At 47.4% G+C, this 26,623-nt stretch overlaps 1 protein-coding gene across 2 annotated transcripts in view; it reads right to left on the reverse strand.

The window, feature by feature from the left end:
- The window catches only part of COPS4 (COP9 signalosome subunit 4), a 785,196-nt gene that overhangs the window by 363,086 nt on the left and 395,487 nt on the right, over positions 1 to 26,623 (reverse strand). For both annotated transcript variants that reach the window (XM_069626120.1, XM_069626121.1), the window contains exon 6: positions 8,320 to 8,470. In XM_069626120.1, coding sequence (XP_069482221.1) covers positions 8,320 to 8,470 — 151 coding nt within the window. The remainder of the gene's footprint in view (positions 1 to 8,319; positions 8,471 to 26,623) is intronic.

Raw genomic sequence — 26,623 nt, forward strand, 5'->3', positions numbered from 1 at the left:
TGCATACATATTTACATTCATAAAAAACAAGTAAAGGAACATCTTTCTAAAAACATTTCATTTTGATAGAAAAACAATTCTTCAACAACAATTCATAAAAAAATGTTCACATTTTCTTTTTATCTACATTAGCCATAGACAAGACAGACCCCATCATACACTTGATCTTAGTTTTCTAGAATGTATTTGCATTATGAGCATCAAGATTCATATCTCTCAACTTCCTATCGATTTCACCCAATAGAGTAATCAGATTCAACGTCATTTTATTGCTATTACCTGACATACACCTGGACCATAGGGTCAATCTTGCTAACAGTGAAGAAGGATCGACATATGATCCAATCGTATGGAGTCTCAATGTCTCAAAATGATCACAGAAAACAACCAGATTTTGTATAGATTCAATTATAGAAGCATTCTGACAGAATCTACATACACCCGGTTTGAATGATTCTTTACACCTTCCCCATTGGGCTAATCTTTCATTGGTAGGAAACTGATTCAGTCTAAAACGAAGATATAAGTTTCTTCCAGAGCTTGATGGAAATTGTATAAGATAGTTTGGACAAGTACCCCATTTTCTTCGAATCCTAGCATATTCCTGAAATGTGCTATATCTGCTTATTCTGTCCGATTGACAACACCAATAATATAGTTGCATTTTCCTTTTGCAACTAGGTAGACCCAGAATTATATGATCCTCTGGGATCTGTGTGTCGTACATAATAACCTTCATTTTTTCCACAAATGCCAATATTGATACATGTTGTTTAAGCAGTATCAGTTTGTTTAAATTTTCATAAAGACTATTAGCAGGTGGCCTTAGGCATTTGGCATAGTTAGTAAGCATCCGCCAGTGCCATTTCGCGGATAGTGGAAGGAGGCCAATTTCATGTCTTATGATATCATTTGGTACTGAGGTAGCCAAACCCAATACTTGCTTCCAAATGCCACCTTGGAGAGAATCGAGAGCATCTTCAACATCAAATAGACATATATCCAAAAAATACAAGATACATGGTTCCACTTTGAGTAGATAAAATTGCAAAGCAGGCAACATAGAAAACTCACAGTATTTTCTCATGATGATTTTCATCTGGGAGATTAAAGGCCTAACTCTTTCATTCAGTTTCATTTTCCACCATTGGATAGAGTACATATCAGACAAGAAGTAACCAAGATATTTAATTGATTTGACTAATTCAATTTGAGCACCATCCATGAACCAATTGAATCTAAATGCTTTTTTTCCCATCTGTAAACACAAGTATGTTGGATTTAGACTGATTTACTTTTAGATTATTCTCAGATGCATAGTTTGAAAAAGCCGTCAGTTTGTTTTGGAGACCAAAGGGAGTTTTATCGAATATTAACAGGTCGTCGGCAAAGCCCATATAATTGAGCTTCAGCGCCCCCAGGTTCACAGGGAAATTAGTAACATCCGGCCAACAGTCCTCGATATCGCAGATGTATAAATTGAATAATACAGCTGCAAGGATACATCCTTGTTTAAGACCGATGTTAGTAGATATTGCATCAGTAGTAACCCCTGCTCGATTTAGTCTGACCTTGTAATAGGTCGAAGTATGCAAGAGGGCAATTAGAGATACCAGATACAAGGGAAAACCCATGTCAAGCATTTTCTTCCACAATAGTTCCCTCACCACAGTATCAAATGCAGCACTAAGGTCAAGGGAAGCCATATAAACTGCACCTGAATGGTTATGTTTGGCATTCCATTGAATATGAGAGATAACTGTGGTATTTAGTGAGCATCCCATTGAGCGACGAAACCCAGTTTGATATTTTGATAGAATAGCATTGACACTCATACTCCAATAATTCCTCTAAAATTAGATGACAAAATACTTTAGAGGAAACATCCGTAAGAGCTATTGGTCTAAAAGAGACCTTTTAGGAATTCCTTGACAAGAGTGTGACCATAAAGATGGCCTTGGAGGTAAAAGGGTGTTTCGCTAAATAGCTGCCAGATGCACGATGGAGGCGTGGGCTAAAGCAGACTTGGCCAGTGAGAGCAGGTACAGCAAGAGCTGAGGAGCAGTGACACATAGCAGTGTGAAACCCAAAGTCCTGCACCACACTGAAGCGTTTCTATTTGTGACTGTAGCACGATAGAGTAGAGGGCACTCCGGCCTTAGCAAGAACAGCTTTACAATCCACCGGAAGGTCGTAGTGGCCAAACTAATGCCACAGGAGCCAGGCCATGAGGTTCATTGATGCTGGTTTGGGATGCAGGATGGTCCCTCCTTCTCTGGAGAGGTCAGGCAGAGGAGGCAGCTTGATGGCAGCTGCCACCGAAAGGTAGAGCAGGTCCGAGTACCAAATCTGGCGCAGCCACGCTGGGGCGATTAGTATCATCTTGCAGTGGTATCGCTTCATTGTGTTGACACATAGCAGGAGACGAATCAGAGTAAAGGTGTAAAGAAATTGACCCTCCCATCTGAGTGAGAAGGCGTCCCACAAGCTCCCCGGCTGAGGAAACCTGTTGGCGAACTGCATGCATTTGGGGTTCGCTGCCGTGGCAAACAGATCGATTTGTGGACAACCTGTGAGAAACCTTATGGTGTCTCCCTAGCAAGTCCCTAGGGATCTGTCATCCAGGTGGCCAGGACACAGCGATCGCTATTGGATCCAGTTCCTGGAGGTGGACCAGTGAGGGAGGATCACCTGGATGGGGGGGGGGAGGTCCTCGACGAGTGGGAGACTGACAGGTGTGACGCGTTATCCCCTTCCTTCATCACCTTTCCCCTATCCTACCACGTAGGCCAATCAAAACCACTGCCCCCCCACCACCTTATTCTACACGAACACTTTCACACGACAGAGCAGAGAATGGACTAACACCAGAGCCGTTTACCTGACATGTCCCAATACAAGGGTCAGGCAAAGTCAAGCAATTGATCAGAATCACACACCCGACATGCCTTTCCCTTACCCACAGGGATACAAGGTGGAGCAAGAGAGAACCGTACTAGCAATGCAGACCTCACAACGAGACAGCTATGCAGGTCAGGCAGTTTAAGAGGAGGAGAAATGCGACGAATATCGAGAGGCTGACAAGGAGAGACATGACCTTGCCCTTTCTGATGCAGACCCGAGAAATCTCTGCAGAGGGAATCGTAAGACCGAGGACAATAGCCCAAGTGTGCTGCAACAGATGTCAACAGTACACGGAGCGTGTCAACGCTGATAAGCGGGAGCAAGGTAAACACCTGCTACTGTGGTGCCGGCCTTGACTCCAGTTACGAAGAAAGCCAAGTGGTTCATCACAGCTGGCGAGTCCAGTGGAGTGCCGATAAGAGCTGGGCTTTGGTGGATGTTAGACGCAAAGTGGCAAAATGAACCAAGTTCAAAAGAACTGTAAAGTGTTGAGGGGATACCAGCTGCAGTGGGAACCGGCACCACGTGGGTGCTAACTCGAGAGAGACTGGTCAATCCCTGTGTGAATGAAAACTATGGAAACCAGAAGGCCGTAGGAGAGCCGTCAAGATAGGTCAAATTGGTCATACAGGAGGTCAAGCAAAATCCCCATACAGTCGAAAGCCTTTCACCTACGAAAGTGGGAAAGCCAGGGTAGTGAATCCCGCAAACTTATGCCTGAAGTTGGCAAGAGTGAACCTGGCCGAGGGATGTCCACTGCAACGGTTTACAAAGACATTAAGATCTGTGAACGAAGGAAAAGCCGTGAAGCCAGAGAAGGGAGGCTGAAAGTAAAGAAGGGTCAGCACCCAGAAGAGGGGTACGCAGGGGTGAAAATTCCTCACCCACAGTGAAACCAGGAAACAAACTCATTTTGTTGAAGGAACTTTTGTTTTGTTGTTGAATACATCAGGCCCTTGAAAGCAAGAGACTCAAGAAAAAAAGAGACTTAGCCATCGATGGTCCTGATGGCTGCAAGTGGAACTGTCGAATTGTGCTGGGGAAAGCTTGAGCGTGTGCTGTGCTCCAAGATCCCATCTTACCCAGTGTTCAAAACATGATGGGGAAAGGAGATTCAAGATAATCACAATGCCACTAGGACTGTCTTTTCATCTTTGCTCCCATCTTAGATTTAGGTTTAGATTAGGTGTTTTTCCAACCTGCATACAGATTAATAATCCCCCTTGAACTGATCACTTGTGTCTGTCTTTACTGTTGCCACCATGAGTTCCTCACAAACCCCATTGGCGGAACAGAAGCGCTACTTGGTCCTGCTGCATCTCCCATTCATGATTGGACCGAAGTTCCCTGCTGAGGGCATCCACTATGGTGTTCTTTATGCCTACTAGGTGAAAGGGCATGAGGAACATGTTCTAAAGGATTGCCCAGTGCCACATGGGTTGTGCTTCCAAAGACAGAGCAGGGGGACCGGGTCCCGCCCTGCTTCCAGTTTTAGAACATTGTGGTGGTTTTGTCCGTGACGATCCTCACCACTAGACCCTTCAATAGGAGGCAAGAACGACTTGAGGGCCCAGAACACAGCCACAAGTTCCAGCTCATTGATGTGCAGATTCTTCTCCTCAGGCACCCAAAGACCTCTGGCAGGGACTGTCCAGTGTGGGCCCCCCATCCATCTAGCAAGGCATCCGTGGTGACTTACCTGGAAGGAAGGGGCCTGGAATGGGGAACCCCGAGTAAGGTGCTAGTGCACTCTCCACCATTGGATGGAATGCCTGAATTCCAGGTTGAGCTTCAACTTGTCTGTCCAATTGCCCCTGGCTTAGTGCCACCTGTTGTCCGGAAACTCCTGGAGCCGCCTCATTTGCAGCCTGCAGAATGGGATCAGGTGTATGCAGGATTACTTCATGCCCAGCAGCAAATAGATTGCTAGGATGGTTGCTGATCTATGCACCTTTCCCAGGATGGCCAGCACTTGGCCCTCTGAGGGAAAAGCTAGAGATGCCACTGTCGAGACGGGACCCTAGAAACAGAATGTCCTTTGTTGACATTATGCAGGATTTTCAGATAATTGGTAGAAAATCCAAGCTCACTTAGCAGGTGTATCGTCTCCTGTGTTTGTGTTGCGTTGCTAGGCTCTGAGAAAGTGACCGGATGAACCAGTCATCCAGGTATGGGAAAACATGTATGCCCTTAAGACGTAGATGCGCCACTTCCGGGGACAAACACTTCATGAATACCCTTGGAACCTACTTGGAAGTAGGCATCTTCCAGATCGAAAGTGGTCATGAAATCCCCCTCCTACAGTTGGCCTAGCACTTGCTGCAACATAACCATCCAGAACATTTGGGATTTTAGCGAGTTGTTGAGGCGTCGTAAGTCCAGGAATGCCCCCAAATCCCTCCCTCCCGACTCCTTTCAGACCAGAAACTATTTGTAGTATGTCCCAGAGTCGCCGCGGGACTGGTTCTACTGCGCCCTTTGCTACCATGGCTTGCACCTCCCAGAGCAGCTGGGCAGTATGTTTGTCCTTCCACGTTACAGGTGGAATGCGAGGGTACCTGCGTTCAAACTCCAGCGTGTGTCCTTGCTGTAGAATGTCCAGAACCCATTCGTCTGTGGTGATGTTTTTCCAGGCAGTGACATTTTGACAGACGGCCTCCCACCAAGGTGGTTTGTGTTTTCCCGTGCGGGCGCCAACGGCACTGCAAGCATCCTCAGAAGGCCCGAGACCGTCCTCTATACGATTTCTGCGCCGTGGAGCAGGAAGGCTGACGGTAGGAAGTGAAGGCGTAGCCTTTGGAAGATCTTCCGAATGTATTCCTTGAGGATCGAAAGGAAGAAAACAACCGCTACTGCAGGGTTCCTAGGGACCTCACCGTCTGTCAGTTTTGGATGGCCTGTAGTGTCTCATCCGCCACCTTTCCAAAGAGATTATCACAGTCGAAAGGCATATCCACCACCTTAGCTTGAAGGTCATGTCTAAAATGGGTGGCTTTTAGCCAGCCATGGCACTGTAGCACTAAGTCATTCCCCATTTGGCAGAAGCCAGAATCTGCAACATTCATCGTCACTGTTATGGCATGATCAGAGGCCACCTCTCACTCCTGAAACAGGGCGAGTGCTTCTGTCCTCTTGTCATCGAACTCTTGCACCATAACTACCTATCATACCAGGTAAGGATGGCAAGGGCGTTGCCGGTAGATGCTGCGGTGTACATATGATGTGCTTCACAAATGCATCCTGCTTTTTCCCCTCTTGGTCCGGCAGGACCATGGTCTTGGAGGATGGGTTTGCAGTCTGTTTGCCTGCTGCGGCCGAGACTTTGGAATCCAGAGATGGCTGTGAACAGACATTTGGGGGCAAGTCTGGCACCTTGAATTTTTCCTCCAGCCTGTTCTGCTTTTCTGGTGCGGAGCTTTGGGACTTCATCAAGGCTAGGCCCTCTACCCATGCCTCGTCCAGTAACGGGACAGACCAAATAGTCTGCCTATCTGAAGCTCGTCTTTGGTAGAAGAATCCTTCCTCCTCCTCCTCCTCTGGCACCAAATTAAAGAGGGTAGATGACCATCATGAGTGGAATCACCAGACTTCATCTGGAGGTGAAGCTCTGGGTGCATCATCTGTACCTACTGGTTTCCCCATCGGCTGGGACGTCATCCGTGTCTCTTGTGTTTGTTGTGCCAGTATCCATATTTGTAGCAGTATCAGTCTGCGGTGCGTCACCTACCCGTGTCAGGACAGGCAGTGATGCTGGTGCGCCCCACTGGGCTTGTGTACCTTGGCAACCTGTGTCCAAGCATTCCTGTCGTGTCATCTTCGGCACTAGTGTAAATGGCCAAAGAACCACTGGAGCTCTGACCTACAATCCGTTCTAAAAAGACATCTGCCAGAGGCAACAGGTCTCCTGGTCTAGCCACTTCCCTCGGGGCTAACTATACGACTGGTGCCTTCACTGACTGGGTAGTGGCGGTCAACGAAGCAGTAGCCGTGGTCGGAGCGGTAGTGGGCCTTGGAGGCAGCGAAACCCTTGCTGCAGGTTTGCTCGTCGGGGTGGTGGCCGTCGGCGGGATCGTCGACAAAGAAGGGGCTGTCGACAAGGGACCGGAAGGGCCCACTACAGCTGAAAACAGAGCAACCGTCGACAAGGGTCTGGTCAATCTAGTTCGTGGCCTCAGGAGCCGTAGACTACAGCTTTGCAGTCGTTGACGAGCCGTGGATGTAGGCGTCACCGAGGGCTTTGGGGAGGATTCCTTTTGGGTGTGCTTCTTTGGTTTCTCCCTTGACGAAACACCATGCTTCGAGGACCTTATCGATGACATGCCAGCCACTGGAAAGCTCACGGCAGACCGGCAAGGAGACAGAGTGCATGTGTCGTGTACCAGGACCCGCAGCGTCTCAAGCCGGATCAACTGCCTGGCGCTTGGCATTACGGGTGCCCTCAGGGTGTACATCCTTGGCTGATCTTCACCTCTTATCTGATGCACAATGTTCTGTAGTGCAGCGCGATCTGGGCTCTTCCTGATCCTGCGCGCCACGCCATGGGCCCTTATTCTCCTTCAACCACGTCAAATATTGGTAGTGGTCCCTCTAGGTTTTGGCAGGGACACTTCAGCAGATGTTGAATCGGTCGTCTTCATGATCTGGGTGCAGACAGTAGAGACATTAAGTGCTTGTCCTCCACGTAGATGTTCCTCAAGCCACATCGAGAGCAGAGCCTGAACAGACTTCTCCTGCCTTCTTTCGACATGGCGAGGCGAAAAGTAGGCCTTGCTAGGCCTCTCCAAGTTGACATGAAGTGTAGATGTCGAAACTGAACCAGCAACGGAGCCCAGTTACCGGAATTGACTAGGCGTTGGCGGTTTTCTCAAAAATTGGATATTTCTGGTTGAAAAAAACCAACAAATATCTAAAATGCTCAGAGATCAAAACTTGAGGACTCCCTGCACCGAAATATGTGGTAAAAATCTGAAGATGGCCACCGGGGGCGTTACTCAGGGAGACGATCATCATTGGATGGGTGCAGTGTGAACTGGGCTACAGTGATTGGATAACAAGAAGAAAGGCAGTATATTCAAGCTTTTAAACCAATACTGCTTTCTTTTCTTACCGAGGATTCCCGGCTCGACTACAGGGAATATTCATCAGCATGTGAATCCATGACAGACCCCATGATGGATAACATTTTTAGATGGCAGTCTAGACAAGTACATAGAGGCAAACCAGTTGAAAAAAGCAGGAAATAACCCCACACAGAAGCAACCGTTTTTCTACAAATGCGAGCAAATCTACATAGGTTAATTGGTAACTTAAATTAGTAATGCAAATCTGCACAGGAAGCATTCTTCATTTCCATAAACAGCACCACTGAATTATTTCTATTTATGATCCCCACACAAAACTCATGTCATTGGTTACCTGCTGAAGCAAGGATTGTGCAGTGTAATGCATGCTTCAAAGCTTCTAGCCTTTCCGTTTCATGAACTATGCTCTTGTAGGATAGCTCATTATATCGTTGGGCAGCTTCAATGAACTTTCTTCTGTAATCAAGAACACGAGCATAGCAAACCTTAAGAGAAAGAATACATGTTAAGCCAGCTTGAAAACTGCAGGGATTAATTCAGATTATCAACCAAAAGAAGTTTTGACATGCAACTTCTTGTTTTGAAATTATTCAGCTTTAGGGAATCGAACTGCCCTAACCAGATATTCCTTCACATTACTAACTACTGCAGATCCTCAACCCTTAAGTCATACAGAAGAACCAGTCACTTTCACTAGAGCTTTAAGTAATGTATATTAGAATATGTATGGGCATTCATGGATCAAGACTTGGCCGCCATACTTACATAACCTATACGACAACATTACTCAGACATCTTCTATGGCTTTTAACTGCTTTGAGTTCCATACTTTGCACAGGCTGAGAGATAGTTTATGCTGCCAGGTCTGCTAAGTGAACCTTAAGGAAATTGTAAACCAAACCCAGGTCAGGTATAGCAAATCTGAGGGTTCATAATTACCGAGTTATTTAGCTACTCAATAAGGCCTACAAGAGCCTGGCTGGCTTGATACCAACAGCTACCAGGAACTACTTTTGGCTACCCTAGCCAGGTGGTGTTATACAAACATACTTATCTGACATGGACTAGATGTCTAGGAATGTGCATAAAAGCTCCAATACTAAGATACTAAGCCTCTAGAAGACATGGAAAGCATGGCTGGTTATATGTACTGGGCAAAAAGTAATATTTGCATCTCATTTGAATGACATTTGTTGGATGCTATGTAGAAGCACCTAATTTCGCAGCAGGAAGAAAGAGCAAGGTTGCACCACTGAAAAGGGTGGCAGCCGAGAACAGCAGCAAAGGCAGGTCAAGACTAAATTAGAGGTAGCAGGAAGAGGAAAGAACTGAAAAGGAATGTAAAATAAATAAAAGGTTAAGTCATTCAAAAAGAACGTAAAAAGTGAAGATCAGTAAAGGAACCAGGCAAGAGACCGGATGCAACAGAAACAGTCGGCAATAAAGCAAAAGCAATAGATTGGTTGTATGAATGTACATTTTGGACGCATGCCACAGTTTGGGGGAACAAATCAACTTCTGCCATCTTTCAGGCACTCTCCTAGATCACGAGTAGCTCCCGGTCAGGGGGAAATCCTAACACCCAGGAGCTACTTCAAAGCAACTGCTCCATGAATACCAATTTCAACCCCTGAATACGTTACAATATCTGCAGGACCACAGTCAAATGGGTTTATGTTAGATTTGGAACCTAAAAAGACAAACTGCTACCTATTGTTGTAGCAGTGTCTGGCTTTCCAGCCATATTTAACATACCCATGCATCTTTGAAGTAATTGCAAGTTAACAGCCACTGACTTCAGGAGCCATGCAACCTTGTTCATTGGGGGTGGGCTTGGGTGAGCTACTGAGCCCTGCTAATCCGCAAGTAAGCAATGAATAGTCTTGAGTTTTACTGCTGGCTGAAATGTAATCTTCATGAGGTGGGGGTACCACCTTTGTCGTGCCCACGTTAGTGTAATGAGTACTAATGTTAGATGCATTTATATTGATTAGTGCACTATTTCATGGAGTAGGAAGGAAAAACCTCAGCAGATATCCATAACCAATTCTGTGGTGCGTTACCTACTGAATTTCTGTGGGTACAAGGATGCAAAGGTTGGGCATTTGGCATTCTGAGCTGTTGGGTACAGAGCCACCGACGGCTGTCCCCACACAGCTAAAATCATGTGGGTTCATTATTATTATTATTTTATTTCCCACTCGTGTTCCAGTATGAGAACTATGCTTTAGCCACCACGCGAAGTGAGGCAAACACGATAGTCTGCTCCAGATGAGGGTGTCGGCATCAGAGAGTTGGCAGCTCTTGTACTGATGTTAAACATGCATCAGCGAACCCAGCAAGACAGCAGGCTGTACGCCGCCTGTGGCAAAGCAGAGAAGCGGTAAGCCGGTATGGAAGGTGGTGTCTAGTGAGATCCGCAGCAGGTAGACCTTCAGGAGCTCTGAGCTTTATGGCAGTATGGAGTAGCACAGAGCAAGGAGCATGCGCTGAGACCCAGTGGCACAGAGAGCGGGCCCGGTGAAATGCACCGACAAGACCTGGAGAGAGATCCTCGATGCTCCAGGCTTGCGCTTGCGTGTATGTGCCTGGGGAGGCCTGCATGTGGGAATCGGCATCCAGGCACAGAGGTTGGCATTTCTCCACCTGCAAACACTGGTGGGAACAAGCCACAGACAATCTGGGTAGATCAACAGAGATGCTGGCATTGTAGGGGACCCAACAACTGCTGGCCAGAACACATAATTGAACACAGCCAGGCAGCGAGAAAGAAGCTTTATAGACAACAGGGGGCAACTAGCACAAGCGACCTGCTACATGGGTAGGCAGCCCTGATGGCGTGTTGGCAACCTGTGGTTTTTCAACATCTGCAGTGAGTGCTTCTCAATTATGGTAGGGGAAGCAGTGCATGGACTGCGTTGCATATATCTAGTACAGTAGTGAGGAGCACAACCTGGTTGAACTGTATCCGGACTTGTGAGGGGCACTGTGCCGTAGGAGACAGAATTGCAGGTGGGCAATAGAGTAAATCTGCACATCAAATTGGGGGCATGTGACTTTTGGATCATTTGTGAGGCCCTGAGACTTGTGGTATTATCTGGGAGGTGTTGACAGACTGTGGCTACAGTGGAGAGGCTCCAGTGAGGGATCACCAGTGGGAGCCGCAAGAATATGGTGGAGACCTGGCGGAGGAGAAATGCATCTTCCTCCGACAACTAATGGCAGATTATGCAGTGATAACTACGCGGGTAGCCCCGTATGCGGAGTAATTATACAAACAACCGTCCTTGATAAAGACGTGCTTGACTACCAGAGTCCAGTGATTCCATGTTTGGGTGACCCAATACTAACCTGGGAGAGTGAACCCGTTTGAATTGCAAAGTTCACACCACCCTTGCATGACTGACACATCAACTTATCACAGAGGGGGTTGCATGAAGGGAAGCTGATATGCTGGGGCTGGTGGAGACAAGGGGTGGAGAGTTGGTGCTACTGGGATTGCTGTGGTATGACCCTTGATTCTGCTGTTTTCTCTCGCCGCCAAGAGTGGTACTGTATGCAGAGAGCAATCCCTGGATATTGCGGAGTGCCCCTGTATTAACTTATGAGCACTAAAAATCCTGCAGATCCCCGGAGGAGTGGTGAGACTCTCAGATAAAAAGAATCTGATAGAGAACAAGATGTCCAAATCTGGGCAACAAAAATAAGGATGACACCATGGGGGTAAGCTCTCAGTCTTCACTGCAAGATTCCAGTGGAGCATTTAATGAGATCAAAATGTACAATCAGCTTCAAGCCAGTATACAATCACTAGATGGAAAAATAAATCCTCCACTGCATCCCAAATGAAAAGGGCTTTAAAGGAACTGGCAGACAAGCAGGACCATCTTGAATTGATGTCTAGGAGGAATAATCTGCAGATATTGGGTGTTCCTGAGTCGGTGGACCAGCGTGCCATTGAACCCTTGGTCAAAAATCAATCTTGCGAGAAGCCCTAGGGCAGGGGTGAAGACATTTCGGCAGTATTCATTGTGGAGAGGGCACATCAAATACCTAGTGGCAGAAAACCGATCCAAGGCGTACAGGCCCGGCCATCATAGCCCAGATGTGGAACTATCGGGACAGATCTTGCTCTTCGAAGGGCTAGGGAGAAAGGAACTCTTGAAATAAAAGATGTTCCCCACTATCAGGATGTTTGTGGATTTCTCAGATGAGGGGCAGCAACTAGAAGGAGCTATGTGGACATCAAGAAGCGGGTCAGGAAGAGGGGTATGCGAAACGCCATGCTGTTCCCTGCCAAACTTAAAATCGAACATGAGGGACAGGTTCTGTTTTATCCAACCCCGGATAAAGCCAACAGTTTTCTCGAGGGACTCCAGGGAGCCCCTATGCGTAGGGGGAATAAGGAGCCAAGAGGGTTTTGGGGGGCGGGAGTCACCATGTGTTCTTGCATGTTGAAGTCAGACAAATAATGTGATGTATACGTGGTACACGGCGAGGTGAAGGCAATACGATTGTAGGGGTGGCTGTGTGCTGGGCTGTCCTCATGCGGAAGCTTATGACCACCTGTGGGGAGTTGGCATTGACTGGCAGGTTGAGGTTTCTGGCGGTGGGTGGTTAGGGGGCGTGGGTTGTTTTTGGGAGGGGCAGTGGTTTGGGGAATCGCCCCTGTTTGCCACTTGGCTTTCCTTCCCCAGGGTCGATTATGATGCTGAGGGTGGGCCGTTTTTAGACCTAATGGCAGGGCTCCTAAAAGGTTGAACACCAAAAACATTGGGGTTCTAAAAGACAGGTTGTTTGCTAGAGGGTTGAAAAGCATGAGCTGGAATATTAGGGGTTTGAATTGTCCATCTAAGGCACCTAAGGTGCTCTTGTATATGAAACGCCATCACGTTGCTGCAGGAAACGCACCTGACCTCACCTGGGGAATCACGATTTGGGTGAAGCTGGGACTGCCACCATTGCTCCTCTTCTTATTCCTCCTATTCCATAGCGGTTAGTATCTTGATACACAACTCGGCTAGTTTTCGCCTGACCAAAGTGATAAAGGATCAAGAGGGGAGGGCGCTCTTAGTTATTGGACTTATACATGGGCTGATCATCACACTAATCAACTATTACAATCCTAAGCAGGATGAAGTGGGCACATTGGGGTGAATAACTCAGCAACTCTATCAGAAGCCCACAGGAGTGATTTAGTGGGTGGGGGATTTCAATACGGTGCTGGAGCAGAGGGTTACAGGGGGGATCCAGAGACTACCTCGGAAATCAACCAATAAGTTGAAAGGAACATGTTCGGATTGGGATCTAAATGATATTTGGAGAACTACACATGGGGATGAGAGGGGCTATAGATATTGTCCACCATTCGGCATCATGATTGGATTACTTTTTGATATAAGACATGGTCACGTAATGGGTTGAGGCGATAGTATTATGACGCGCACGTTGTCGGACCATGCACCGGTGGTGCTAGTACTTAAGAGCGAGGCCAACTTGGGTGTTAAAAGTGAAGGTTTATCTGATGCAGTGTTTATAGAGAGGGGAATCACACAGGTTATTGACAACTTCTTTACTGACAATTTAGGCTCAGTCACTTCATACTCAGTGCTTTAGGAAACCTTTAAGTGTCTGGTGAGGGTGGGGGGTGGGGGGGGGAGTACATTTTGCACAAGTCTGGGATACTGAGGGGCAATTGATAGTGAGGCATAAATTCAGTAGTTCCAAGCAGAGATTGTCTTGGAGAGCAATCTCGCTAAGCACAAAATAGTTAGAGAGATTTAGGACTGCAGCCCAGAGGGAAGTAAAGTTCCTGCGGGGGAAAGCAGCCATCAGACAATATGGGTGAAGGACAACGTGCTGGTGAGGATGGCTAAAGTTGATAAACCTAGGTCATATATCACGTCTATCAAGGATGAGCAGGGGAACATGCACTATTTAGATGGGGAAAGTGTCCAGGAGTTTGGTACTTTTTATTCCCGTCTTTATTCCTCGCGTGCGCAAACATTGCAGTCAGAGTTGAGTGCATATATAGATTGGGTTGCACTATTGGTGTGGGAAGGAGGAGCGATAACGGCTGTCAACCCATTGGAGAACAAGAAATCCTCCAAGCAAAGGCACCGTCATCCAGGAAAGCCCCAGGACCACATGGCTTTACTACAGTGTTTAATAAATATTTTGCAGCGCAACGGGCGCCTCACTTTATGGAATTTTATCAGCAGCCATTGCTAGAGGGGGCAACTGCCGGATACTTTGAGGGAGGCTGCGGTCATTGTATTATTGAAACCGGCAGATGAATGTTCTTCGTACCACCCAATGTCGTTGATTGACTTAGACAACAAAATATTGGTGAAACTGCCGTCAACGAGTTTAGTGTGTCCGATGCATAAATGTGTCAAATGCAAATCAATCCAGTTTTATTCCAGGGTTGCGCTGAATGTTTGGTTTGATGTCTGTGGTGTGCCCTACTGACTCTCGGGTAGGAGCACTGTTGGATGCCAAGGCGGCGTTTGATTCTGGAGTGGCCCTTCCTGTTCGCGGTTTTGGGTACAATGGGGATGGGAGAGAGGGGTTATAGACATGCTTTCATTACTTTACACCCTGCCAAATGCTCAATTTAGAGTGTGTGGCCAATTTACGCTGATTCTACCGTTGGAGGGGCACAAGGCAAAGGTGCCCGCTTTCACAATTTTTGTTTGCCCTGGGGATTGAGCCGCTTGCCAAATTATTCAGAGATAGCCACATACACAGTTATACAATCAGAGTTGTGGTGTCTCCATGCCGATGAAATGGTGATTTTTGTCAAAGATGGTAGAACAATCTGGCCCCAATTATGGCAGATGTGCTGGAATTTGGTGCCTTAACCAGGTTGAAAATAAATACTACAAAATCAGTGCTCTTTCCACTGACCAAATCCACTGGGCACTACTGATGGTTTTGTATTTCAGTGGCACATGAAATATGCTAGATATTTGGGGATAGATGTGGCTTGATTACCCAAGACTTTATATCGTTGCAATTATGGAAAGGTGTTCAAGCACACTAAAGCAGTCCTAGGGAAATGGAAGGGGCTTCCCCTTAATGTGTATGGGAAGATTTCACTGGTAAAAATGGTTTTACCCCACTGCCCACCTGTTCTTATGCGTGTTCCTAAAGGTGCAGCTCGCCGTCCTGAAATCTTTTTTCCAGGAAATCCAATCACTGATATCTCGATTCATGTGAGCAGGTAAGCTGGTGCTTATGGCTTGGCAGAGGCTAGTCGCACCACTGGAAAGGGGTGTGTTAGCGCTGATGTGTAAGCATATTATGAGGCTGCTTAGGGAGGGTTTTTGGTATATTTTTATGGTGACGGGATTGATAGGAGACATATCGAGAAAGAAAGCCTTTGCCGTCATCCCTATTACAAGCAATTATATTAACTGCCCCTGGTAGATTATCTAAGCCAAAGAACATGGTGGAACTGACTTGCAGGATGTGAGTTCATATTGAAGGGGAAGAGGAGGAGGAGCTTTGTACTCTGCAAACTACTAATAACTTGCATACCGGGTTTACCACTAACCAGAGAATTGGGATATGTACGCTGCATGGAATAACTAGGGTTATTTCAAGAAGGCAGTTTCTGACTAGGGAAGGATAGAAAGGTAGGTGGAATGTTACATCCCTGGATTTGTTTTTATGCTTTCGGCTGCAGAGTACTCTGAAGGGCCTATTTAGCCATTGAAGGAATATAATTCTCAGGCGGCCCTCTGGCACCAGAAACATGTAGGATGCTATGAGGCTGAGCAACCTCAGAAAAACGAAGGCCGGTAGACTGTGGGCATTCTGAAACTTTGTAGCCATCTGAAGAAAGTCTTGAGCCCTGACCTCAGGTGGCAAGCGATTCCCCGGGGATGTATCTAGTACAGCGCTGATGTACTGGCGCTTTTGAGAAGGTGTCATATGTGACTTCTTGTAATTGAGGCAGAAGCCCAGTCTGAAGAGTGGCAGTTGGCGTTAGGATGATCCCGGGCTTGTTCGGGAGAACACGCCTTGATCAGCCAATCGTCCAGGTAGGGGTAGATGTGAATCCCCCCCTCTCCTGAGACTCGCTGCCACCATCATCAGTTTGGTGAAAACCATTGGGCCGAGGTTAGCTCGAAAGGCAGAAGCCGAAATTGATAATGAGAACTGCCAACCTCCGGTATTTTCTGTGCTTGAGATGGATTGGCACATGAAAATAAGCAGCCTGAATGTCCAATGACGCCAACCAAACCTGGAGTTGGAGGGCTTGAAGGATCTGGGAAAGTGTGACCATCTTGAACTTGTGCTTCCTGAGGAACTTGTTCAAGTATCTTAAGTCCAAGATGGATCTCAGTGTTCCGTCCTTCTTGGGCTTTAAAAAGAAAGGGGAGTACCATCCCTTGTTCCTCTGCGCTACAGGCACTGGTTCTATGGCACCTTTCTCAAGCAGGATTAAAATGTCATGCACAAGGAGCGGATCCGGAATCCTCAAAGAGTGGTTCCCCGGTGGATTGTTTTGAGGTCTTTTTATTAAAGGAAGTAAGGAACCGTGAGCTATGGTTTCTAGAGCCCAAGCATCCGAAGTAATGTCTCGCCATTCTAGATGCTTAGACAGTCTGCCCCCCCCACCCCAGTGCACTGTGAGTCAAGACCTCAGAGGTTTTGAGGTGGCTGATGTAGTGGCCGATGGTAAGGAGGCTGCGGCTTGAGCTGGCTTTGCACCTCTATCTCGTCCACCACAAGGACATTTTCTCGGGCCGCTTTGACTGGACATTCCTCTTGCCCTTACAACTGAGTCGTAGCGAAAAGAACTACCCCTCCAAGGTTGCCCACTAAGACGAAAAGACTGAGGTTGCCTAATAGCGCCCCTAAAGATTTGGCTGCCGCCTTTGAGGTCTGCAACATCTCAAGGCTTGCGTCAGCCCCGTTGCCAAAAAGGCAAGACCCGTCAAAAGGCATGTTGAGAAGCCTAGATTGCACATCAGGGCCAAAACCAGACTTTCTCAACCACACTAATCTGCTCATAATGGTGCTGGTAGCCACGGTTCTGCTGATGCTATCAGCAGAATCCAAACCTGACTGAAGAGACTCACACATGACCTCTTTGCCGTCTCCAACAATAGCTAGGAAGCCGTCTCTTTCCTCCCCTTCGGGAATGTGCTCTGCCACCATGGAAATGCAGTCCCGTAGAGTGAACGTAAACTTTGCGAGGGCACAAGTGGAGTTGGCAGATTTTAGTGCCATGCTCCCTGCATAGAATACCTTCCTTGCTCATCCATCTATGCGTTTGTCGTCCCTATCTGGAGGGATGGTACGGAACGCTGCTTGTTTTGATATTGCCGTAGCTGCCTGCACCACCAGGATCTCCGCAGTGAGTTATTTTGACAGGTAGTCAGGGTCACTACTGGAAGGGTGGTGGTACTTAAGTTTTTATCAACTGCTGGATGGGTCTCCAGAGTCTCCTAGTTACTGGCCACCCTTTTCTGCAAGGCTATATGGAACGGCAGGATGGGAATCAGACTGTGGACCTTTGTCAAGAATGTCATCCTGTTCATATGGTAATGGGAACCTACTCCAACCCATTTAAATCCACCACCTTTGACAAGAGCTACCTGTAGGAAGCATCCACATGCTTCCCAGCCTCTGGTTTCCCGAATTTAACTTCAGGTGAGGCATTTACCCCACATGCAGTCTGCACATTTTCATAAAGGTCCTTCATTGTGGACTCTTCCGCAATGAAACTCTCTGGTACATTGGCTGTACCATATTGTAGGCCAAATGGGGCCTCTTCATCAGACCACTCCTCTTCTTCAAAAATTAAAGAGACTTAAAGAAATCTTTCAGGCAGTGGAACATGGGTCTTTCCTGGAATTACAGATTTTGACATAATTGGCTTTGACGCCGTAGTGGTCATTGCGGTTTTGTTTCTCAGCGCCATTGGTTTAGGAGGCGCGCTCAGCGTCGGACAGCACAGCTGGTAAAGATGGCGCAGCTGGTATCAAAGTCTTCGGCGTCGAGCATTTGGTAGGCGTTGAAGGCACCGCCGAAGTTGTCGAAGGCTTCAACAACCTCGACCTGTGCTTATGTTTCAAGTGATCATTCGATGAAACATTGGATCTAGGCCTAGAAGGCTCACAATGTGGATCAGGCCTTTTTCCCCCAGGCTCGAGGGCACGTGAAACTTAGGACAAGATCTTTCTTTTCTGGATTCTTTCGAAGGCTCGGTAGGAGCACTGCTAGAATTTTGTTTTTCAAGTATTTCAACCCTGAAGGCTTCCCACTCGTGGATTTCTTGGTCAGTCAAGCAACTCTTTCGGGGGGAAGCATCCGACGACTAAGTCGATGAAGGCGACCTACGGTGACTTCGAGGACAAAGAGCAGAGTGGTGTGAGCAACTCCTCGACCTGGACCGCTTGGCCTTCTTCCTCCGAGGAGTCTCCACTCGACTCTCAGTCAAAGGTTTCACGGATAGTGTAGGGACATTTTTTATTTTTTTTGGTGTTTTGCCTACCTTCAGCTTCCCCTTCCGTTCCCTTAAGGCTTTTCCAGTCATGGATTGGCACTTCGAGCAGTCGGAGGTGTCATGGTCCGGTCCGAGGCACCACAAGCAGATACGGTGCGGATCAGTCAGGGACATTTTCGATTCCCAATCCCGACACTTTAAAACCGATCTTAGGAGTCTGTGTCGATGATGAAGACATGTTTTCGAAGATTATTTAACAAAAACATCACAAGATGCGAGGCGCGCTGCATTTCGTCGAAGCTATCGCAGTAAAACGGAACTTAGGCCAACGGGCGCTGTGCATGCTATATATTCCTGTTAGGCTCATAAATGTGCTAATTCCCTTCACCTTAGAGACCCCCAGCAACTTCGCTGGATTTTGGAGGACTTTATTTTTTTTACCTGGAGAAGAGTGGAAGCCTTTTTTCCCCACTCTCTCAATGTGCGTTTTACTATTGTGTTCTTTGATTATGGTGTTTTAAGACAACTCCATAGGCATCATCTTTTCATGTGTGTTACACAGCACCCTCAGTGCGGCGACACAGGGAAGCCTTTTAGGCTGCCCCAAGGTTTAAATACCTTCTCTGGGATAAACTACTGTTTCCCAGAGAATGTAATGTTGCATTGACTTTACTAGTCTTTTAATTCCTAGACCCAGCACACACCATCTTACAATAGAGTGATGGCAGGGTTACCTAGTATCTCCTATGTCTAGAAACTCATGTAGCAGTCAAATGCTACCCTATCGAAATGGCTGGTGGCAGTGGTTTTACAACAAACTACCATGATTTTTCCCGACCACCAACACTGGTAGCTAAAAATCACGGGCGCCATGTTTTTCAAGATGGCGCCTCAGCCCCCTTTGTTTAAACAGGTCCCGGTCTTCTTTTTTCGCCATTTCTTTTTGGAAAGGTCCTTCTAGAGTTTGTCTCTGCGCGCCAAACCAGGTTTGGTCCCTTTGTTTCTATGCCTTTGGCAAGCTTCAGGACTGAAGACCGCCTCTAGTGCCCGAGTGTCTAGGGTGGGCAGGAAGTGACTAGGGTTCCCGAAACTCCCTGTTCTTAGTCTCCTAGGAGACCCAAATGCACTCTGGTGTGATTGGCTGGCTGACTGTCCGACAAGGACAGCCACCCTGCTGGGTGAGTGGCAGCTAGGCTGGAATTAATGGGAGAAAACTTTAAAAGGCGAGTCTCTTGGACTGAAAGGCAGAGTCGACCACTGGAACGAAAGAACCGAAGACTAGCTGGAAGAGGATGGCTGCTGCAACTACTGGACCATTGGTTTGCCCGGTGGAGCCCTGCAGTAAGTCTGAATCGCCAAGTTCACCTCGACAGAGAAGCCCCTTGAAGGAAGACTTCTTCCTTTGAGTTGGTGGGACCAATCAACTCTTAAGCCACCTGGATACCATCCTCGGAGCTGGTTAGGATTAACCAGGGAGAAGGACACCAACTTGTGTGCTTGAAGAACAGCAACCGGAATTGAAGATTTGCCAATTTGGCAGCTTTGTGATCCGTCCCCGTGCAGGAGTCCCCGACGTCCTCCCTCTTGTCCCCACGACTGAGGCTCCAGCAAGATCTACAGGAACGGAGTCTTCAACTGCATCCTTTTCTTTAATATAAGGTACTGTGATAACCAGACCGAGAGAACTTACCTGTCAGCACAAAAGTTTGGGGAACTTTGGCAACTTGCAGGCCTCGTCAGCTTGTGACACGACATACAAACCTTTCTTCCGTGAACTACTTCTAAGAACCGTGGTAAAGACTTTTCCGTTTTAAATACCAGAATTGTTTTTACTTATACAAGACAGTAGCCCATTGACTTTGGCCTACCTATTGCATTGAATCAACTCCTCTGGTGAACTCAAACTATTTGCACTGTCTTAAAGTAACTAATATTCGTTTTATCAATTTATGCCTTTTTGCTCCTACTTCAATGCTATTTTGCTCAGACTTCAAGGGAGCTCAACTACTTATAATCAGTATTGTAGTATAATTTTTGTGCGATATTGGTTGCCTCATTTAGTGAATGCTCTGTAAATGATTGTGTAATAAATTAAGAAGTGTTTTACCAAGAAACCTTGAGTATAAGTGTCTATCTGGATACTTGTTATTGTAGACCTTTGTGTAACACCCTTACAAGCTCACATTCCCTCTGGAGATAAGCCTGGCTGTTCAGCTCGCTACCAAAAACTGTGTGGTACAGACTTATACCAAAGGTTGGTTTTGCTTACAACTGTAGTCCTAGTTGTGTGTAGTGGTCCCAGAGGGTACTGCATACAAATTTTGCCAAACAATGCCTTCGATGACATTCTCAACGGAGGCCTTCGAGGGACACTGACTTTACGCCATCGACGCACAGCGCCCTCTGCCCAATTATTTTTTCCAAAGCAGCTGAAGCTGGACAACAAGCGTCAACGATGAGGAATATGTGGGAGGACACAATCCATTCAAAAGACTGCCACAGTAGCACGACACTGCTGGTTTGAACACGGCTCTGAGAAGCACAGTGCAGCACACGACATACGTGACTGAGGTGAACCACGTAGAGTCCTGTTTGTGTGGTGTTTGTGTGGTGGTGGGAGAGTGGCAGCTTGGCGAAGCACCAGCATCGACTGAGTACAGGTCTAGGGCGTTTCAGGATAGGTTGACACGTTTGCTAACGGAACTACAGAGGTTACAGGCATACCCAGAAACAGGGAGGGAAGTGAGTGCACCAAGAACGGGGATGGGAAAGTGGAAGTCAGGGGAAATGTTGCTTAAAATTGATGTTGAAGGTATAAAACGTGTAGGGGTTGATAATACCGCCTAAGCAGACGGTATCTGGTCGGGAGGCAGGTTGAGGAACAGAGCTGACTGGGTGGCATTGGTGAAAAGAGGTATTGTGAAAAAGAGGTATTGTGAAGAAGAGCATGGGAAGTAGAGCGAAGATGCAGATGCCCCTTATACATAAGGGGAAAGGGAGGACAGTATGTGCCTTGGCCCCAAATGGATAAGAATAATATGATTAAGGCCCTTCCACAGCTTACTGCAGGGGCGAGCAAGTAGATATACGAATTCGAAAAACAAGCAGCAGCGGTGCGTGCCCCTGGCAAAAGGGGATCTGAAGAGTTTATTAGTTGCCGTAGTTGCGGGATCAAGCTAGAGATGTATGGTTTAAAGGAATAGTGCGCTCAAAAATATTATTGTCCCGAGGGTTCGGGCATGTGTTTTTAGGCATAGGTTGATCGATCGTACAAACATTTCCTATGCACCTTACCATAGTTTTCCTCTTTTGTAGACATGCGAAATCAGACAGGAGGACGCGGCCATCTTGTGATAATCTTATCCATTGCCGCATCGCCCAAGGTGGACTGCCCTGGCGGCACTAAAATCATATCCCCCACCCCTGAGGCTGAGATCACTAGACGCGTACCGCCCATTTCAAAACGCCAATGCACGTCTCGTGTCAACATTCTCTGCGCACCAGCTAATGACGTGTCACCATGGAAACGGCAGGACGCCTCTTTCCTCACTAAGTATAAATAGGCCGCAGATTTGCGTTTTCATTTCCTTTTTTTGAGTATTCTGTGCCTCGTTTCTGTGCTCTGGTCAGCTACCTTCGTTGCTTGTAGCCTATGCGAACATATACCAGTACCATTAGTATCCATTTTTTTTGGCCTCATAATGGCAACAATACAGCCCTACCTGTACGAGCCGGAGTATTCCGAGGTGGAATTACTCGAAAGAGAAAGATGTCCGAAGCCCCATCGTTTGCGCAAAAGTTGGGATGATTCAACAGATCAAGAGCCTGGGCCTAGTCGCATGGACAGGGTTTCCACCTGGGGTACCTGCAATCGGTGCGCGCTAATGCCAACCGAGGAGGAGAACTGCTGTTGCCAAGAAAACTCTGGATGCTTGCCCTACATATCGGAAGGCGAGACACGGCCGTAATGCGTTACCGAGCTGCCAGACTTCAGGCCAGCCTGCCTCACACGGTCCGTGTTGAGGATTATGATGGTGCTTATGCACGAACTTCGAGCAACAGTTAACCCTCGCAATCCAAGTAACGATTAAGTGTACTCTAGTCGTGATGTCACTTAGGCCACTACCATTTCATGGTTGTCTCCTATATTATCGTAACTTTGATCCATCAATGCCAAACAAATGTAGTTTTGCAATTCTATACATCACTGGCAATTTGGGGAAATCATTGTGGTCTCCTTATGTTTATTTCATGTACATCCATGAAGCAATATTTCTTTGTGTCCAAAATGTAATGGAATGCATAGTCGTTCAATATTGTACAGTGTCTAGGTAACATTTGTACTGGCAACAATGCCATTGGATACAAGAATTGTCATTGGCAACTAAGGTTTAATACACTTATCTTGTTCATTTAAAAACCGTTTGTATCTTTCTCTTTCACAGGTGGTAGAGGCTGGTGGCCTATCGTTCGTTTACATGGTGGTTTCATGGCAGGCTTGGACACTGCGTTCGACGAGTAATACCCGCCTGTGTCGTCGGTGCCATTAGAGAAACTTTCCCCAGTGACAGCGGTCAGTACAGCGGATTTTCCCACACTGTTCTGCAACCAGAAGTTTTCAATGTTTAGTACATTTGTGCCATCCAAATAAGCAACAAAATAAAACGCAACGGAACTTTTATCAATGGTTGTTTCAGTTTTTCAGTGAATCAAATGCGTCTCCATTCAGCAGTGTTCGGGCCCTTTCCTGCACTCCTCAGGCCCATCCATCCCCCTCCATTATCAAAGGCGGTTGGCCCGAGTGGATGTGCGCTGCCAAAGGGGGCTGGCAGGGGTTGGAACGGCCAAGGTGCCAAACACCATGAACACTTCAAAGGTATCTTACGCGCAGGGGTTCTTGTTCACATGCCCTCCTCAGACCCCGTGTCTCCAGGCAGGATCCCCTTGAAGCAGGCCGCGCCCCTGCTATCAACATAAGACCACGCCATATACACGTCATTCATTCACATACACACCCACTTTCCCAATTCTTTATAAACCACTTGATATTTATCATGAGAACATCTTTGAGCATGGCAAGTCAACTCATGAACGTGCTACCTGAGAATTTCTGTGACCACTGCGAGTCAACTCGTCATCATGCTACCTGTGAACATCTCCCTGTTCTCCAGCTACCAACTACCCTGCTTGCTGAATGTAACTGTTTGTTGGTCAAGGTAAGGGCAGGTCACATATTCATATCTCCTAGATCTTTACCTTGATCTTTACATTTCTATCTATTTCGAACAAACGTACCCAGTAGTGTAATGTTCATTCATCTCGTTGCCATCGACATGAGTTTAATTTGTTAGGTTATCGATATATATCAATTGTCATCAGTGTCAATTGGCATTGAATTGCATCCTTCGTGGACCGTGTCTATAAGATGTTTCCTTTTGATGCACGATAGTACATTCAAGGGACGAGTAACATGTTACGATTTGCGTCAAATCAATGAATTGTGCATGAAAGTTATCCTATAATTCAGCCGGCTACGCTACACAGGTTTTGCTTCAGTGACCAAGACATAGATTGCATAGGAAAATGTATGATAATTCCATCTTTCTCATGCTTTTATGCAAATAATTAATAATGTTGACTATTTTTTAAAGCAAAAACAAAGAGGTGATGGCTGGAAGGTTTAGACTGAATCTTAACCACTGGCATTGCTCGGGGCAACCCTCCAGACCATCGTTCTTCGCCTGCCAAGCCATTACAGAAGGGGAAAGACCATATGCAAATCAGGCCTGGCCCCACCCCAAAAGGGGAAGTCAAGCCCGAACTGCTAGGTCACATCCCTTCTGCACGAGACCACAAGCATCCCCAAACATGTTTCACCCTTGTTGGGGCTCATCAGTGAGGAGTAGCTTGGGTCTCTAGGCCCAGCAGGCACGGGACCCACGTCTGGGCATACCCGTCCCACTCGGGGTGACAAAGCAAAAACAAAGAGGTGATGGCTGGAAGGTTTAGACTGAATCTTAACCACGTGCAGAGGGAATGTGACCTAGCAGTTCGGGCTGGACTGCCCCTTTTGGGGTGGGGCCAAGCTTGATTTGCATATGGTCTTTTCCCTTCTGTAATGGCTTGGCAGGCGAAGAACGGTGGTCTGGAGGGTTGCCCAGAGCAACGCCAGTGGTTAAGATTCATTCTAAACCTTCCAGCCATCACCTCTTTGTTTTTGCTGTGTCACCCCGAGTGGGACAGGTATGCCCAGACGTGGGTCCCGTGCCTGCTGGGCCTAGAGACCCAAGCTACTCCTCACTGATGAGCCCCAACAAGGGTGAAACATGTTTGGGGATGCTTGTGGTCTCGTGCAGAGGGAATGTGACCTAGCAGTTCGGGCTGGACTGCCCCTTTTGGGGTGGGGCCAAGCCTGATTTGCATATGGTCTTTTCCCTTCTGTAATGGCTTGGCAGGCGAAGAACGGTGGTCTGGAGGGTTGCCCAGAGCAACGCCAGTGGTTAAGATTCATTCTAAACCTTCCAGCCATCACCTCTTTGTTTTTGCTGTGCCACCCCGAGTGGGACGGGTATGCCCAGACGTGGGTCCCGTGCCTGCTGGGCCTAGAGACCCAAGCTACTCCTCACTGATGAGCCCCAACAAGGGCGAAACATGTTTGGGGATGCTTGTGGTCTCGTGCAGAGGGAATGTGACCTAGCAGTTCGGGCTGGACTGCCCCTTTTGGGGTGGGGCCAAGCCTGATTTGCATATGGTCTTTTCCCTTCTGTAATGGCTTGGCAGGCGAAGAACGGTGGTCTGGAGGGTTGCCCAGAGCAACGCCAGTGGTTAAGATTCATTCTAAACCTTCCAGCCATCACCTCTTTGTTTTTGCTGTGTCACCCCGAGTGGGACGGGTATGCCCAGACGTGGGTCCCGTGCCTGCTGGGCCTAGAGACCCAAGCTACTCCTCACTGTTGAGCCCCAACAAGGGCGAAACATGTTTGGGGATGCTTGTGGTCTCGTGCAGAGGGAATGTGACCTAGCAGTTCGGGCTGGACTGCCCCTTTTGGGGTGGGGCCAAGCCTGATTTGCATATGGTCTTTTCCCTTCTGTAATGGCTTGGCAGGCGAAGAACGGTGGTCTGGAGGGTTGCCCAGAGCAACGCCAGTGGTTAAGATTCATTCTAAACCTTCCAGCCATCACCTCTTTGTTTTTGCTGTGTCACCCCGAGTGGGACGGGTATGCCCAGACGTGGGTCCCGTGCCTGCTGGGCCTAGAGACCCAAGCTACTCCTCACTGATGAGCCCCAACAAGGACGAAACATGTTTGGGGATGCTTGTGGTCTCGTGCAGAGGGAATGTGACCTAGCAGTTCGGGCTGGACTGCCCCTTTTGGGGTGGGGCCAAGCCTGATTTGCATATGGTCTTTTCCCTTCTGTAATGGCTTGGCAGGCGAAGAACGGTGGTCTGGATGGTTGCCCAGAGCAACGCCAGTGGTTAAGATTCATTCTAAACCTTCCAGCCATCACCTCTTTGTTTTTGACTATTTTTTAAAAACATTTTTTTTTACAGAATTTACAACAATGCCTGCATGTACGGTTTACGGTTGCCACTTTAAGACCCATAACAAACCTAAAGGCACTACAATGCATGTATTCCCGAGGAATATAGATCTAATAAGAGAATGGGTCAGATATTGCGGATTTGCGCCGGAAGAGCTTGAAAGTAGAGCCCATGAAGTCTTGGGGGACTCGAGGGGTGATCGATTACGCATCTGCAGCCTGCACACAAATATGTATGACCAATCGCAGTACACAAAGAAGCAACGACTCAGAACGTCTCGTAAATTGCTTCCAAGCCAATTCCGACTATTCATGCACATGCTGCCTCAGGTGAGTCACAGTTCCTGATTTAGCTGGTAACATCACAGCCTTCAATGAAGCAGGACCTCCTTCGACACCAGTCGCGCTGCAGGAGCAGCTACCACACGGGATCCCTTTTCGAGTTGGAAGGTAAGCTTGAGGCATAATTATCAAGTGCCTATAAGCCCCTACACGACATGAGAAATCCACATCGAATTTGCCCTCATTTGGCATTGGCATTTGCCTACAGCACTATTGGCACACAAGTGCATGTTGGCAGGGCATTATTTGACGCCAAATTGGAGTACATCTCCATTACAGCCCACGAGGAGCCCA

Source organism: Ambystoma mexicanum, chromosome 6p (genome assembly GCF_040938575.1).
Source record: "Ambystoma mexicanum isolate Mex_15411 chromosome 6p, UKY_AmexF1_1, whole genome shotgun sequence".
NCBI lineage: Eukaryota > Metazoa > Chordata > Amphibia > Caudata > Ambystomatidae > Ambystoma > Ambystoma mexicanum.